Genomic DNA, 15,000 nt, shown 5'->3' on the forward strand with positions numbered 1-15,000 from the left:
GAAACATTTACTCTTATTTGAACCCCAAAGCACCCGGTGCATGAGCTGCATGAGCTGCAGAGTGGCTGCTTCGTGTCAAATAATTAATAATCAGCGTTTCCGCCTTCCTGTCCTCTCCGGGGTGTACACTCATGCATACTGAACACTGTCCGCAGATAGGGTCGGGGTGGTTTCTGGTGTGGACACGCGCCCTCTGCCTCCAACGTGTCTAAATGGCTGCACCGGAACAGGTGTTGTGGTGCAGAATGCACTCCTGCTGCAGATGCTTCCCCATGACTCGGGAGCGCGCTGCGCGTACACAACTCATAGTAAACGCTTTCCCGAGAGAAGGTGTGTGTGTGTGTGTGTGTGTGTGTGTGTGTGTGTGTGTGTGTGTGTGTGTGTGTGTGTGTGTGTGTGTGTGTGTGTGTGTGTGTGTGTGTGTGTGTGTGTGTGTGAAACCGACCTGTATGCAAGGGTGGAGAAAAGTACTGTGACTCTAATGGAGTAAAAGTACTAATACTGCATTTCAACACACACACACACACACACACACACACACACACACACACACACACACACACACACACACACAGCTCCCAGCCTTTGCAGACAATGCACACACACATGCCCTCACAATGGCAGCTCTTTACACTAATTCCATCAGCAGTGACATCTGTGTGTGTGTTCGCTGTAACGAGATAAACCAATGTTTCCATTTCACTTAACGCAGATTCTGTGTTTGGAGTTTCTTTGTTAGTGTTAAAATCTCCATCCTGTGATATACTAACAGGTACAGGTGGTTTAATTTTAACCATCTATTTAAGCTTTACACACACATGCAGCCCCTAGAGTGCTTCACGTAGAAAACACATATACAAATTACAACAATACAATCTTAGGAATTAATGAATAAAATATCAATTAAATAAACACCAGTGATACAAATCATGTAAATAAATAAAACTGATAATTAAAACTAAAAAGCAGCGACAGAGAAAACAACGGTTATTTATCTTAACGAGTAATTAATGTTATTCTAGGTTTCTAAGTTGTTCTGTTAAGTGTGTGTGTGTGTGTGTGTGTGTGTGTGTGTGTGTGTGTGTGTGTGTGTGTGTGCTGTGACTGTGCTTACTGATATTGCTATGATTACAAATGCTCTGTGTGTGTTGTTTCTTCTCAGAGCCTGGTCGCTAGCTGGGTTCTCATAGAAACCCATTATCAACGTAGCAGGCAAGCTAATTTAGATTAGCATAAGATTCAATATATTATTCAAGATACTCTTTATTACAGCAGCACGGCATTGCACAAATATGATGAAGTAAAAGTATGTGTAATATACATACACACACAGATGTGTAGCTATAGAGGAATATGAGATAACATGAAGACTTTAAATGTCTTTTTTTGTGCAAAACTCACTTTAATATGATGTAAAACTGAGAAATGCATTTAAAATTACTTTTCGTATTCATCGTTTATCAATGAAGAACGTATTGTGCAGATTGTTGATCATTTATTGTACAGTTGACCGGTAATGTGAGTCAGAGGTGCAGGAACCCTCTTCTCTTTGCGGTGCCTGTTATTAGTGGTGAGTAAACACACAGCGTGGTGGGAATATTATTTACCGAACAAACCGGTTCTCCAGCCGGCCGTGTGCCTGCATGCTCGCCTCCGATTGAAGCTGGATCCTCTCTGAGCGCGGGGAAGTGACTTCTGGGTAATGTGTGAGATTACCGCCTGGAGTAGAGGAAGACGAGGTGGAAATGAAATGCTGGTGGAGATCGCTGCAGGTTTCTCTGTCTTTTCTTTTCTCTTCTCGTCCACGCTTCTCTCTTTAAATGTACTCAGCTCTTTCTTTTCCTCATTAGATTAGGGCTGGGAAACATGGACTATATCATATATCAAACTATATTTATGACCAAACAACACAATGGATTTGGGACTTTATTGTAGGGTCAGCTGTTGGTGCCGTGATCAAATATTAACACGATGAGATTTTTAATGAATAATAATCAATTGAGCAATTAAAATGTTATACAGCAATGTGCATATTTAACCTTTTATCTCAATACAGATATTTGTAATTATTGAATGAGAACTATTGTTGGACATTTAGGGTCAATTTAACTTCATTTTTAGAGAATTCTTCATTTATTCTACTTTTTTTTACCCCATTATTACTTTAACTTCTTTTGATTTTATGAATACTTTTATTTATTTCAAAAAATGCATCAATTTTGGCCAATTTTTCTACTGAATAAGAAAAACAATTCATGGAAATATTGACTCCACGGGTAAAGACACATTTAAATATAGTACAGAATGACGGCTTTACTTTATGCAGCTTTTTAAACAAGGGAGAGACAAAACTATCATTTCCAAAATCAAAGACAATTTACATCACACATCATGGCAGAGCCTCTTCGCTAGCTAAATTCTCATAGAAACACATTAGTAATGTAGCATGCAAGCTAATTAAGGTATAGGGCTGCAAATATTGTTTTGTTTTCGATTAAAATGAAGATTTTTCTTGAATGTTTTCTCAATGTAATAATTTGGTATGAAATGGCAAACACATAGTGACCTAATGAGGTCTTTAAATGTCTTGCTTTTTAGTTAGAAACCATCTTTTAATGTTATATAGAATAGAGAAACAGTCAGACTGAAATATTCCATAATCCTAAATTGCTTTAAAGATTCATCAATGTTCCATTAATATCAGATGCTCACACATCGAGCAGCCTCTAAGTAGTTCTAGACTTAATGATCGTATACACACAATAATGGAGGTGTATAACATCCTGATGTTGTCTCTCTGTCTCTGCAGGTGATCCAGGCGGTGTTCTTCGGGCTGTGTGTCCTCATCGACATCTCCAGTCTGCTGACTAAAGGAGGCGACAGCAGGGAGCAGGAGAGGCAGCTCCGGAAGCTCATCGGCCTCAGAGACTGGATGATGGCCGTCCTGGCCTTCCCTGTCGGAGCGGTGAGAAGATGCATGCATCAGACACACACACACACACACACACACACACACACACACACACACACACACACACACACACACACACACACACAGCATAGCCTAGAGAAGGATGAGCTGCAGGAATCAAAGGCTTCAGTTTCATCTGCTCTTTCTTCCTCTTTTTGTTGCTCTCCGTTTGGCTCTTTGATGCCGGTCTGGATGTAGATTTAGAGCTTTGTTCTACATTTGTGAACACTCGGACGGTAAAAGGGGTTGAGAATAAATGTCTTCAGGGTTTGTAGTGAGACAAAATAATTACACACACTCCTTTCTATATAAACCACTTCCATCCATTAAGGATTCTTTACATTTTCCAGATTATTTGATGCATTTTTGGGGGTGAGTTATTCTTTCAAACCTCGCTGTAAATAAACAGAACAGATGCAAAAGTGTTGAGTCGTCCTCTGCTGCTTCAGACAGACTGTGACCTCCGTCTGACACACACACACACACACACACACACACACACACACACACACACACACACACACACACACACACACACACACACACACACACACACACACACACACACACACTTCTTTACTCAAGGCTTCAGTTGGCAAGGTGCCCTGTAGCTGCTGCACTCAGTAACTCGCTGTCTGACCTAAACTATGTCCCAGGTATCGACAGACACACACACACACACACACACACACACACACACACACACACACACACACACACACACACACATTCACACACGCGCCTATAGACTCAGGGAGCTGGCATGGAGCCCTCAGTGTGAGTTGGGCAGAGAGTTCAGTTTACACACAGACAATAGACGTGATTATCACCAGCTAATGTCTGGAAACCCAGCCTGACTGATGGGGAACGTGTGTGTGTGCGTAGCGCTCTGTTACATGCAGGTGCGTAACTGTGCATACATGAGTGTGTGCATGTGTGTTCTGACTACAACCGATCATTTAAACTTGTGTTACTCGTGCATTGTTATCAAATACTTTGCAAAAACGATATTATTTTCCTGCCACAAGCTGCCTGGATCGTACCACTTAGTCAATTCTGTAGGGGCACCTCCTTTTGTGTAGGGCAGAGTAGAAACTAGAGGGTGTGTGTGTGTGTGTGTGTGTGTGTGTGTGTGTGTGTGTGTGTGTGTGTGTGTGTGTGTGTGTGTGTGTGTGTGTGTGTGTGTGTGTGTGTGTGTGTGTGTGTGTGTGTGAGAGACCCACAGGGACAAAGCGTGTGTGTGTTTCCTGTTGAAAGCAGAGAACATGCCGGTCAGGGTACAATGGGGAGGCGGGGGGGGGTGGAGATGACAGCCAGGTAATTCCACCCCCGTCCTGCATAACATGTTCTGGCCCGGGTCCAGACTCAGTCATCAGACCCAGAGGCTTACGGTGCGTTCAGGTGAAGGAAGTGTAGGGGATATCATGCATGTATATGTTTTAGATATGCAAAAGGACGACAGCCTGCAGGAAGTGTAGATCATCATCAGCTTGGACTTGGTACCAAATGATTGGATATCTTGATTTGACAGTCTGCATTTTTCTTCATTTTTTGTGTAATTGGCAGCAGGAAAATAAAAAATAAAAACAATTTCCATCATGCATCCCATAAATGTATTGTTTTATAGTAAAGAAATGAACGAGAAAGCAAGAAAAGAAGTAAAAAAATACAGAAAATATTAAAGAATTAGAGAAGAATCGGAGGATGGAACTGTCACACATGTACATGCACACAGTACAGCGGAATTGGACCTCTGCATTTAACCCATCCTAGTTCTAGGAGCAGTTGACAGCTTTTGTACAGCGACCAGGAGATGTACTGGCACCTCTCCAGCTACCGGTCCACACTGGTTCTATCGGACGTGAACCTACAGACTGAGCCCTCAAACATTTCTAACAAGTGTTAAACAAAGAAACAGGTTAACCAGATAACCGTGGAAATATGTTGGGGTTCCTTCCTTTGATCTTCAGTGTTTTTTATCTGTTGTTCCTGCTGTGCATTGTTGGCTGACTTCCCGTCTCCTCTCTCTGCAGTTCGTGGTGTTCACCTTCTGGTCTCTGTACCTGTACGACAGAGAGCTGGTTTACCCCCGCCTGCTGGACAACTTCATCCCTCAGTGGCTCAACCACGGCATGGTGAGGACAGTCGTAATTATCTTCATAATTCACTTTATTTTACATGCAAAGTGCCTCTAATCCAGAACACTGATGCCACAAATGAGACAGACTTATTATAAGTAGATACATGATGCAGACGACACCGCAAGAATAATATTAAACTGATCAAATCACAGTAGAGAAAGTCAATTAAGAAGATCGTCGTTTTTCTAAATTGATTAAATACCTATAAATTAAGAAACAAAACGGGCCAATACGTTTCATTTTAAGCATGACACAACCAGATTGGCGTCCTTTGGATGAATACAATAAATGAAATGAAAGAATGCAGCTTTTGATTTAATATTTCTTTTTTATTATTTTGAGGTCAGATTGGATGCATCCTATTTAACTCTCCCAGCCTGATGTGGGATAAAATGGGAGATTAATGGTTTGTTATTCTACATGTAAAACAGCTCCTGATTAGTCGGTGGATCTTAAACTCCATAAAGATTTGATAAACTTTATCATATGGTGCCGCTGAACCTGTGAATTTGAATGAGTGTGTGATGTCTGCCTCTGATTGGCCGTGTACAGGAAGTGGGTTTTGCTGTGAAGTTTAGACAGTGGTGTGCCACGCTGTATTTCCTCCCCCTGATAACGCTGTGAGTGCTAATCATCCTGAGAGATAATCACAACATGTTCCAGCACTTTGTGTCATGCAAAACCTGCTCCTGACGCTTCCTCCTGCAGGAGCACGGTGCACGAGTCCCAACTCATGAGGTATCCAAGTCTGTCACCCCTCCATTACACACACTTAAGCACAAATCCCTTAACTAAGTATCTTTAGACTGATATAACTACTACTAACGCTTAACTTAAAAGAAGGCTCAACAACTTCCTCCACCTCTGTCCCTACTTTGCACTGCTGTAAAAGAAAGAGACAACAATTATGTGTGCGAGTGTGTGTGCAGTGTGTGTGTGTCTGCAAGTGTGTGTGTTTGTCTTGTTCTCCAGGAGATGATGTAATAGCGGTTGCTATGGCATTGTCGCCAAGGACCAAAACAACCAGAAATGCACCGACGGCCTTTTGTGTTTGTGTCTGTGTGTGTGTGTGTGTGTGTGTGTGTGTGTGTGTGTGTGTGTGTGTGTGTGTGTGTGTGTGTGTGTGTGTGTGTGTGTGTGTGTGTGTGTGTGTGTGTGTGTGTGTGTGTGTGTGTGTGTGTGTGTGTGTGTGTGCGCATACTTTTTGCGGGATTCCTTGGTATCTCTGCTGTTTGTTTATTCTTGCTGTCGCGGCAACAGTTAGGCGGTTCCCATCGGCGGAGGAGGGAGGAGTTCAGAGTCTTAAGTAAATCTGTCAACAGTCAATACAATGCAGAGATTAAAGGAGAGCAAGAGGTGGACTCACAGAGTTCACACACTTCTGTTAGGTCTGTTAGTGTCTATCATACAGACATTTAAGCTTTTTTAATCACTTAACACAGAAGGAGGGGTAGTTTGTATGTAGAGTCTCTACTTTAAAGAGTCCTCTCCTGCTGATGTTCAGGTGTATATCAGTATGTAGAGTCTCTACTTTAAAGAGTCCTCTCCTGCTGATGTTCAGGTGTTTATCAGTATGTAGTGTCTCTACTTTAAAGAGTCCTCTCCTGCTGATGTTCAGGTGTATATCAGTATGTAGTGTCTCTACTTTAAAGAGTCCTCTCCTGCTGATGTTCAGGTGTATATCAGTATGTAGTGTCTCTACTTTAAAGAGTCCTCTCCTGCTGATGTTCAGCTGTATATCAGTATGTAGTGTCTCTACTTTAAAGAGTCCTCTCCTGCTGATGTTCAGGTGTATATCAGTATGTAGAGTCTCTACTTTAAAGAGTCCTCTCCTGCTGATGTTCAGGTGTATATCAGTATGTAGCGTCTCTACTTTAAAGAGTCCTCTCCTGCTGATGTTCAGGTGTATATCAGTATGTAGAGTCTCTACTTTAAAGAGTCCTCTCTTGCTGATGTTCAGGTGTATATCAGTATGTAGTGTCTCTACTTTAAAGAGTCCTCTCCTGCTGGTGTTCAGGTGTATATCAGTATGTAGTGTCTCTACTTTAAAGAGTCCTCTCCTGCTGATGTTCAGGTGTGTATCAGTATGTAGTGTCTCTACTTTAAAGAGTCCTCTCCTGCTGATGTTCAGGTGTATATCAGTATGTAGAGTCTCTACTTTAAAGAGTCCTCTCCTGCTGATGTTCAGGTGTATATCAGTATGTAGTGTCTCTACTTTAAAGAGTCCTCTCCTGCTGATGTTCAGGTGTATATCAGTATGTAGCGTCTCTACTTTAAAGAGTCCTCTCCTGCTGATGTTCAGGTGTATATCAGTATGTAGTGTCTCTACTTTAAAGAGTCCTCTCCTGCTGATGTTCAGGTGTATATCAGTATGTAGTCTCTACTTTAAAGAGTCCTCTCCTGCTGATGTTCAGGTGTATATCAGTATGTAGTGTCTCTACTTTAAAGAGTCCTCTCCTGCTGATGTTCAGGTGTATATCAGTATGTAGCGTCTCTACTTTAAAGAGTCCTCTCCTGCTGATGTTCAGGTGTATATCAGTATGTAGAGTCTCTACTTTAAAGAGTCCTCTCCTGCTGATGTTCAGGTGTATATCAGTATGTAGTGTCTCTACTTTAAAGAGTCCTCTCCTGCTGATGTTCAGGTGTATATCAGTATGTAGAGTCTCTACTTTAAAGAGTCCTCTCCTGCTGATGTTCAGGTGTATATCAGTATGTAGAGTCTCTACTTTAAAGAGTCCTCTCCTGCTGATGTTCAGGTGTATATCAGTATGTAGTGTCTCTACTTTAAAGAGTCCTCTCCTGCTGATGTTCAGGTGTATATCAGTATGTAGAGTCTCTACTTTAAAGAGTCCTCTCCTGCTGATGCAGAATTGAGCAGCATGAAAATCTTGTTTCATTAATATTGGAGCATCTGCTAGAGACAGTTATACTAAATGGCTTTAGTGCTGCAGGGAATTCAGAAACAATCTCCCTGAGTGTGTTTTTGAAGGAACAGGATTGTCCCTCTGTCGCTCTACATGATAAGCTCCTTACGATCCAGAAATATGTCAACAGGAGTCTAGTGGAGTTTTAAAAAACCTTTATCTGTGCAACAACCTGCGGCCCTTTGACCTCCTGAACGCTGACACACACACCAGTGGATTCATCTCTATCATCTGGTGTGATGAGGCTGTCTCAAAGGCCACAGACGTTTGTTTTGAATTCTACCGAGGGTGCATATGTTTCCAAAGATACCCCACGTGTCTGGCTTAGTGGAATATTCTCATTTGGTGTTATGGTGCAGTTACGAAAACAGATGTTGTCATACAGCTGGGAAAAGGTTTATACATTTGAATAAAAGGGAAATTAACTCCAAAATTGACATCAGTGTCAAAAAAGCCAAATTGTTCATGCATTTTCAAGGTGGCTTCAAGGGCTGCAACTACGATTAATTTCCTCATTGATTTATCTATTTTACCGCCTCAAAAGAGTTAAGGTTTTCCACTTCTCTGCCCTAGTATTACTCTCAGTTTGGAGCAAGATGTGCACAGTATACCTCCTTTTTTTGGAGCTACATCCCCCATTTTTATAGGATGCAACCTTTGTTTTTTAGAAGTTGACAATCAGGAATATTTTGAGACAATAAGGACATATTGGGTATAGGTGCGTATTTATAACAGCACTTAGACTTATATAAAGTTCACCAAAGGAGGCCGTCATTGTGTAACAACCTTCATTCGACCAATCAGCCTCTCAGGTTTCCCTCTGAGGATCGAGGAAAGGTCAGAGTGAAGATGCCGAGTATGCAAACTAACAAGGTCTCCGAGGAGGACAAAATAGCTCTCTCTCTCTCTCTTGGGGTCTTAAATTCTAGGTTTCCCTCCCATCATTATACTGCGCACACACACACACACACACACACACACACACACACACACACACACACACACACACACACACACCCTGACGCTGCACTTTTACCCAGAGCGCCTCAGTGGAATTCCAGTCTCCCGGTCATGTGTAAGTTTAGTCTCTGCTGAGAGGACTCGTAAATAATACTCTCTTTATTCTCGCTCGCTATTTTTGTTTCTAGGTCTCTGTCTTTGTTGTCCTCTCTTTCTCTCCCTCTCTCTCTCTCTCTCTCTCTCTCTCTGACCCTCTGTCCCTCTCTCCCCTACCCCCATGAGGTTTGTGGTTTGGCTCGAGCAACCTGCTTTCTGCCTCTGTGGAAAATCCCCCCTCTTCTGCGAGCAGCCGTGGTGCGATCCTGTGGTTGTGGGGCTAAAAACGGGACAAACCATTTCACGCAGCTGGGGGTGGGAGGGGTCGCATAGCTGAGGGCAGGTTCAGAGGGTCAAACATCTTCCAGTGTCCAAGAAAAACTTGAAATGATGCGTCGTGGATAGATTCAAACGAGTGTGCAGGACTCAGTCCTAAACTCTAGGAATTACTCTGCATTTTACCCCATCTGATGGTCAATGGTTTTCTGAATGTGGTTTTGGTTGAAATAAGGTCTGTGGTTATCACAAGCTGAAGAGATTTAAATTCTACGACATCAAATACGTCAGTAAATACCCCACTGGTGTATTTCAAAAATGGCGGTTGATAACAAGAGTCTAAAGGAGACGATTAAACGTCATCACGCCCAACGTAACGTTAGCCGCCTTTAGCTTAGCGGTGGTGATGTGAAGTCGTGTGACCATTCCACTGAACTAGTGTGAAGTCAGTGTTCTTCCAAACCTTCTTTTCCGTCCTTTATTGCCCCTTAAGAGATCCGACACATTGTGCATTTAAAAATGACACATTAGCAAAGGCAGGTACATGAGTCTCTGGGTGGTTCCTCATTAAAACTTGACCTACATTAAGTGGACCTTTTTCAGATTCAAAGGAGAAATTTGCTGCGATTACCATCAATAATGTTGGTTCAGTGTTGGGCGTGGTTTAAGAATGCTTAGCCTTCTTGAACATTAGCAGCATTTAATGAATGAAACCAAACTCCTCATCATCATTTCTGACCGACAATCTGAGAATAATCAAACGTGTTTTTCTCACCGTGACATAACGGAGCTGAGACAAAAGAGCTCAGCAGTCTGACTTCGCCCTGGGTGACAAGACTGATACACACACACACACACACACACACATGGACGTAATTGTCTCAGCAGAGTTGAGACCTCTTTTGCACCCCCAGGTGTGTGTGTGTGTGTGTGTGTGTGTGTGTGTGTGTGTGTGTGTGTGTGTGTGTGTGTGTGTGTGTGTGTGTGTGTGTGTGTGTGTGTGTGTACTTTGTACCCGAGTGCCCCCTAGTGGACAATGTGTGTATTTCACGTGAAGGATATTTAATTGCAGATTTTATTAAATGTATTTAATTTCTGCTTCTTTAATTTAAAACAATCCCGCTGTTACAAAACATGCAGGCTGTTTCATTGTTGAGGGTATGTGTTATTTTAGGGTGTGTGTGTGTGTGTGTCTGTGTGTCTGTGTGTGTGTTTGCAGTAGCAGTACAGATTCAAACTGATTTTCTTTCATGTTCTGATAAGCAGCTGAGCAGAAAATAGCATCAGATGCCACGACCTCCATTACATATGATTGTGTGTGTAAGTGGATTACACAGGTGTCTGCGTGCGTGCGCGCGCACACACACACACACAGATGCATTTTCTATTAAAAGAGAACAAATTTAAATCCAGATAACAAACAGAATACTTTATTTATCCCGGGAAAGTTGGGTTAAGTCAGAGTTTCTCGATTTGACAATTAGAAAATAAATAAAAATATGAATAAAAATATGTATGACAGGAAAATAAAATATAAAACTAAATATTATTTTTTAAATTTAAAAATGTATTAAAAAAATTGGAATGAAGAAAAATCAAAATCTAAGTTTAATATTTATTTTAATTTCGAGGCTCTCCTTACACTTCATGTTATATTTGAATTGTTCTCTCTCTTTATCTCTTCCTGTCAGCACACCACCGTCCTGCCCTTCATCATCATCGAGATGCGGACCACCCGCCACAGATACCCCAGCAGGTCGTGGGGTCTGGCCGCTGTGTGCTGCTTCGGCATCGGATACATCCTCTGGTAACAACAGGTTTCCTTTTTCCAACAACCGTGCATGCTTCCAGGAGAGTTTGTTTTAAATGAGACCATTCTGGGTGAACTTATAGCTCTTTAAATTAGTAAAGACTATTACCCCCCCCCCTACAGGACGTGTTGGGTGCAGCAGGTGACGGGGGTGTGGGTGTACCCGGTCCTTGAACGCATCACTCCTCTGGCTCGGCTCCTCTTCTTCAGCGCGATGACCGTCGTGATCTGTGTTTTCTACACACTCGGAGAAATCCTCAACACCTACATCTGGGACCAGACACACACAGGTACATGCACCACACACACACACACACACACACACACACACACACACACACACACACACACACACACACACACACACACACACACACACACACACACACACACACACCTTTACTGTCTGCTCACTCTCCTTTCTTTCCTCTCTGTCTCCTTCTCTCAGGAAAAGTGAAAGGTGAGTGATCTCCTCCAGAGGACCAGTCTAACCCCACCCCCCTCTCCACCAGGGCAGCACAAGAACAGAAAACAAGCGACCTCTCCGGAAGTGGGAAAAAAACAAAACATTTACCTTTGGACTGTAAGCGACAACAAGAATACCATAGAAGAAGAGCGAAAACTAAACAGCAGCTAAATGTAAATACAGAGAAGAAGGGAAAGAAGGCGTCTCTTGATTTTACATGATTGTGTTTTAAGTGGCAAAAACATCTGGACACACACACACACACACGGTACTTGTAATCTGCTTTTCTGGTATGAACTACTTTTAATTCCTCAGCTTCTGTGAACCGACTGAATAATGTGTTAACTCTTCTTTGTTATTATTATTGTTGTTCTTCTAATAAGACACACTACGTACTGTATGGGAGGAGCTTAATGTTGGTACAAAATCAATAAATCTTGAGTGGAAAACTTCCCCTGTCTTCACGTGAAGTTTGGATCCCGAGTGCAATGTAATCTGAAGGTAAAGGAAGTCTGTGGAAGTCAAATCAGACCCCATCGCTTTGGATAAATACATCTTGTATAAATGTATCCACTTTATTATGATTATGATCAGCAGGAGAGGACTCTTTAAAGTAGAGACACTACATACTGATATACACCTGAACATCAGCAGGAGAGGACTCTTTAAAGTAGAGACACTACATACTGATATACACCTGAACATCAGCAGGAGAGGACTCTTTAAAGTAGAGACGCTACATACTGATATACACCTGAACATCAGCAGGAGAGGACTCTTTAAAGTAGAGACACTACATACTGATATACACCTGAACATCAGCAGGAGAGGACTCTTTAAAGTAGAGACTCTACATACTGATATACACCTGAACATCAGCAGGAGAGGACTCTTTAAAGTAGAGACACTACATACTGATACACACCTGAACATCAGCAGGAGAGGACTCTTTAAAGTAGAGACTCTACATACTGATATACACCTGAACATCAGCAGGAGAGGACTCTTTAAAGTAGAGACACTACATACTGATATACACCTGAACATCAGCAGGAGAGGACTCTTTAAAGTAGAGACTCTACATACTGATATACACCTGAACATCAGCAGGAGAGGACTCTTTAAAGTAGAGACTCTACATACTGATATACACCTGAACATCAGCAGGAGAGGACTCTTTAAAGTAGAGACACTACATACTGATATACACCTGAACATCAGCAGGAGAGGACTCTTTAAAGTAGAGACACTACATACTGATATATACCTGAACATCAGCAGGAGAGGACTCTTTAAAGTAGAGACACTACATACTGATATACACCTGAACATCAGCAGGAGAGGACTCTTTAAAGTAGAGACACTACATACTGATATACACCTGAACATTTAGAATCGGAGGATGAAACCCTCTTTATTGGTCACACAGCAGAGCACACACAGTGAAATCTGTCCTCTGCATTTAATCCATTCTGGTACTGGGAGCAGTGGGCAGCTATTGTGCAGCGCCCGGGGAGCAATGGTGGATTGTAGGTGTCCAGTTCCCAGTCCAAGCCCCTACTGACTGAGCCACTGCTGGACATCAGCAGGAGAGACTCTTTAAAGTAATGCTCCGAACAGAAGGGTGCAGAAACATGTCAGTTAGTTTGTTCTTCAGTCTGCAAATGGCTGAAACCACAACGCACACACATCACCAAAACACTTCCTGTCAACACCAACTACACCCCCCCGCCTGCTACTTCCTCTTTTACCGAAATCAAACGCTCCTCTCTGCTCTCATGTTTGGAAACAACATAAAAATAAAGTTAATTTTCTGTGGCAGCGTTGTTCCTGCGCCTCGACACAACCTGGCATCTTTAATTACGGCAGCTTCTTGTAAGTGTTCGACAGTGTGTAAATGTGTGTGTGTGACTCTTCGTACTGTCAGATGGGAACGGAGAGTCTGACACAACAGTGTGTGTGTGTGTGTGTGTGTGTGTGTGTGTGTGTGTGTGTGTGTGTGTGTGTGTGTGTGTGTGTGTGTGTGTGTGTGTGTGTGTGTGTGTGTGTGTGTGTGTGTCTGTGTGGTCTCTTCATTAACACGTCGGCTCTGAGGTGACACATTAGAACGTTCTGGAATATTCTGCTCTGCATTCATTAGCATATATTTGCATGCTAACGAGCGGAGAGGAGCGGGAATAAAAACACATCTTTTATTTGGGATGGAGCTGAGATTTTAAGTGTGTGTGTGTGTGTGTGTGTGTGTGTGTGTGTGTGTGTGTGTGTGTGTGTGTGTGTGTGTGTGTGTGTGTGTGTGTGTGTGTGTGTGTGTTTTCTGCAAAGGTGAGGAATGTATTTTACACATGTCTGTCTGAAGAGGAAGGTGAAAGACTCAGTATATAAGGAGAAAAGTTATCTGGTGAAACATGGAAGGAAGGGAGGAAAGAAGCTTAAGAAGGAAGGGAGGAAAGAAGCTTAAGAAGGAAGGGAGGAAAGAACGGAGGAAGGAAGGAAAGAAGCTTAAGAAGGAAGGGAGGAAAGAACGGAGGAAGGAAGGAAAGAAGCTTAAGAAGGAAGGGAGGAAAGAACGGAGGAAGGAAGGAAAGAAGCTTAAGAAGGAAGGGAGGAAAGAACGGAGGAAGGGAGGAAAGAACAGAGGAAGGAAGGAAAGAAGCTTAAGAAGGAAGGGAGGAAAGAATCTTAAGAAGGAAGGGAGGAAAGAACAGAGGAAGGAAGGAAAGAAGCTTAAGAAGGAAGGGAGGAAAGAAGCTTAAGAAGGAAGGGAGGAAAGAAGCTTAAGAAGGAAGGGAGGAAAGAACGGAGGAAGGAAGGAAAGAAGCTTAAGAAGGAAGGGAGGAAAGAACGGAGGAAGGAAGGAAAGAAGCTTAAGAAGGAAGGGAGGAAAGAAGCTTAAGAAGGAAGGGAGGAAAGAAGCTTAAGAAGGAAGGGAGGAAAGAAGCTTAAGAAGGAAGGGAGGAAAGAAGCTTAAGAAGGAAGGGAGGAAAGAACGGAGGAAGGAAGGAAAGAAGCTTAAGAAGGAAGGGAGGAAAGAACGGAGGAAGGAAGGAAAGAAGCTTAAGAAGGAAGGGAGGAAAGAAGCTTAAGAAGGAAGGGAGGAAAGAAGCTTAAGAAGGAAGGGAGGAAAGAAGCTTAAGAAGGAAGGAAGGAAAGAAGCTTAAGAAGGAAGGGAGGAAAGAACGGAGGAAGGAAGGAAAGAAGCTTAAGAAGGAAGGGAGGAAAGAACGGAGGAAGGAAGGAAAGAAGCTTAAGAAGGAAGGGAGGAAAGAACGGAGGAAGGAAGGAAAGAAGCTTAAGAAGGAAGGGAGGAAAGAACGGAGGAAGGAAGGAAAGAAGCTTAAGAAGGAAGGGAGGAAAGA

The 15,000-nt window shown here is 42.6% G+C and overlaps 1 protein-coding gene across 1 annotated transcript in view; it reads left to right on the forward strand.

The window, feature by feature from the left end:
- Nucleotides 1–12,096, forward strand: part of aig1 (androgen-induced 1 (H. sapiens)) — a 12,420-nt gene extending 324 nt beyond the window's left edge. Inside the window, exons 2-6 of the mRNA XM_063901419.1 lie at nucleotides 2,810–2,965; nucleotides 5,005–5,106; nucleotides 11,060–11,175; nucleotides 11,302–11,468; nucleotides 11,627–12,096. Coding sequence (XP_063757489.1) covers nucleotides 2,810–2,965; nucleotides 5,005–5,106; nucleotides 11,060–11,175; nucleotides 11,302–11,468; nucleotides 11,627–11,646 — 561 coding nt within the window. The 3' untranslated portion in view covers nucleotides 11,647–12,096. The remainder of the gene's footprint in view (nucleotides 1–2,809; nucleotides 2,966–5,004; nucleotides 5,107–11,059; nucleotides 11,176–11,301; nucleotides 11,469–11,626) is intronic.
- Nucleotides 12,097–15,000: the final 2,904 nt, after the last annotated feature.

The sequence above is a fragment of the Eleginops maclovinus genome, chromosome 15, assembly GCF_036324505.1.
Source record: "Eleginops maclovinus isolate JMC-PN-2008 ecotype Puerto Natales chromosome 15, JC_Emac_rtc_rv5, whole genome shotgun sequence".
NCBI lineage: Eukaryota > Metazoa > Chordata > Actinopteri > Perciformes > Eleginopidae > Eleginops > Eleginops maclovinus.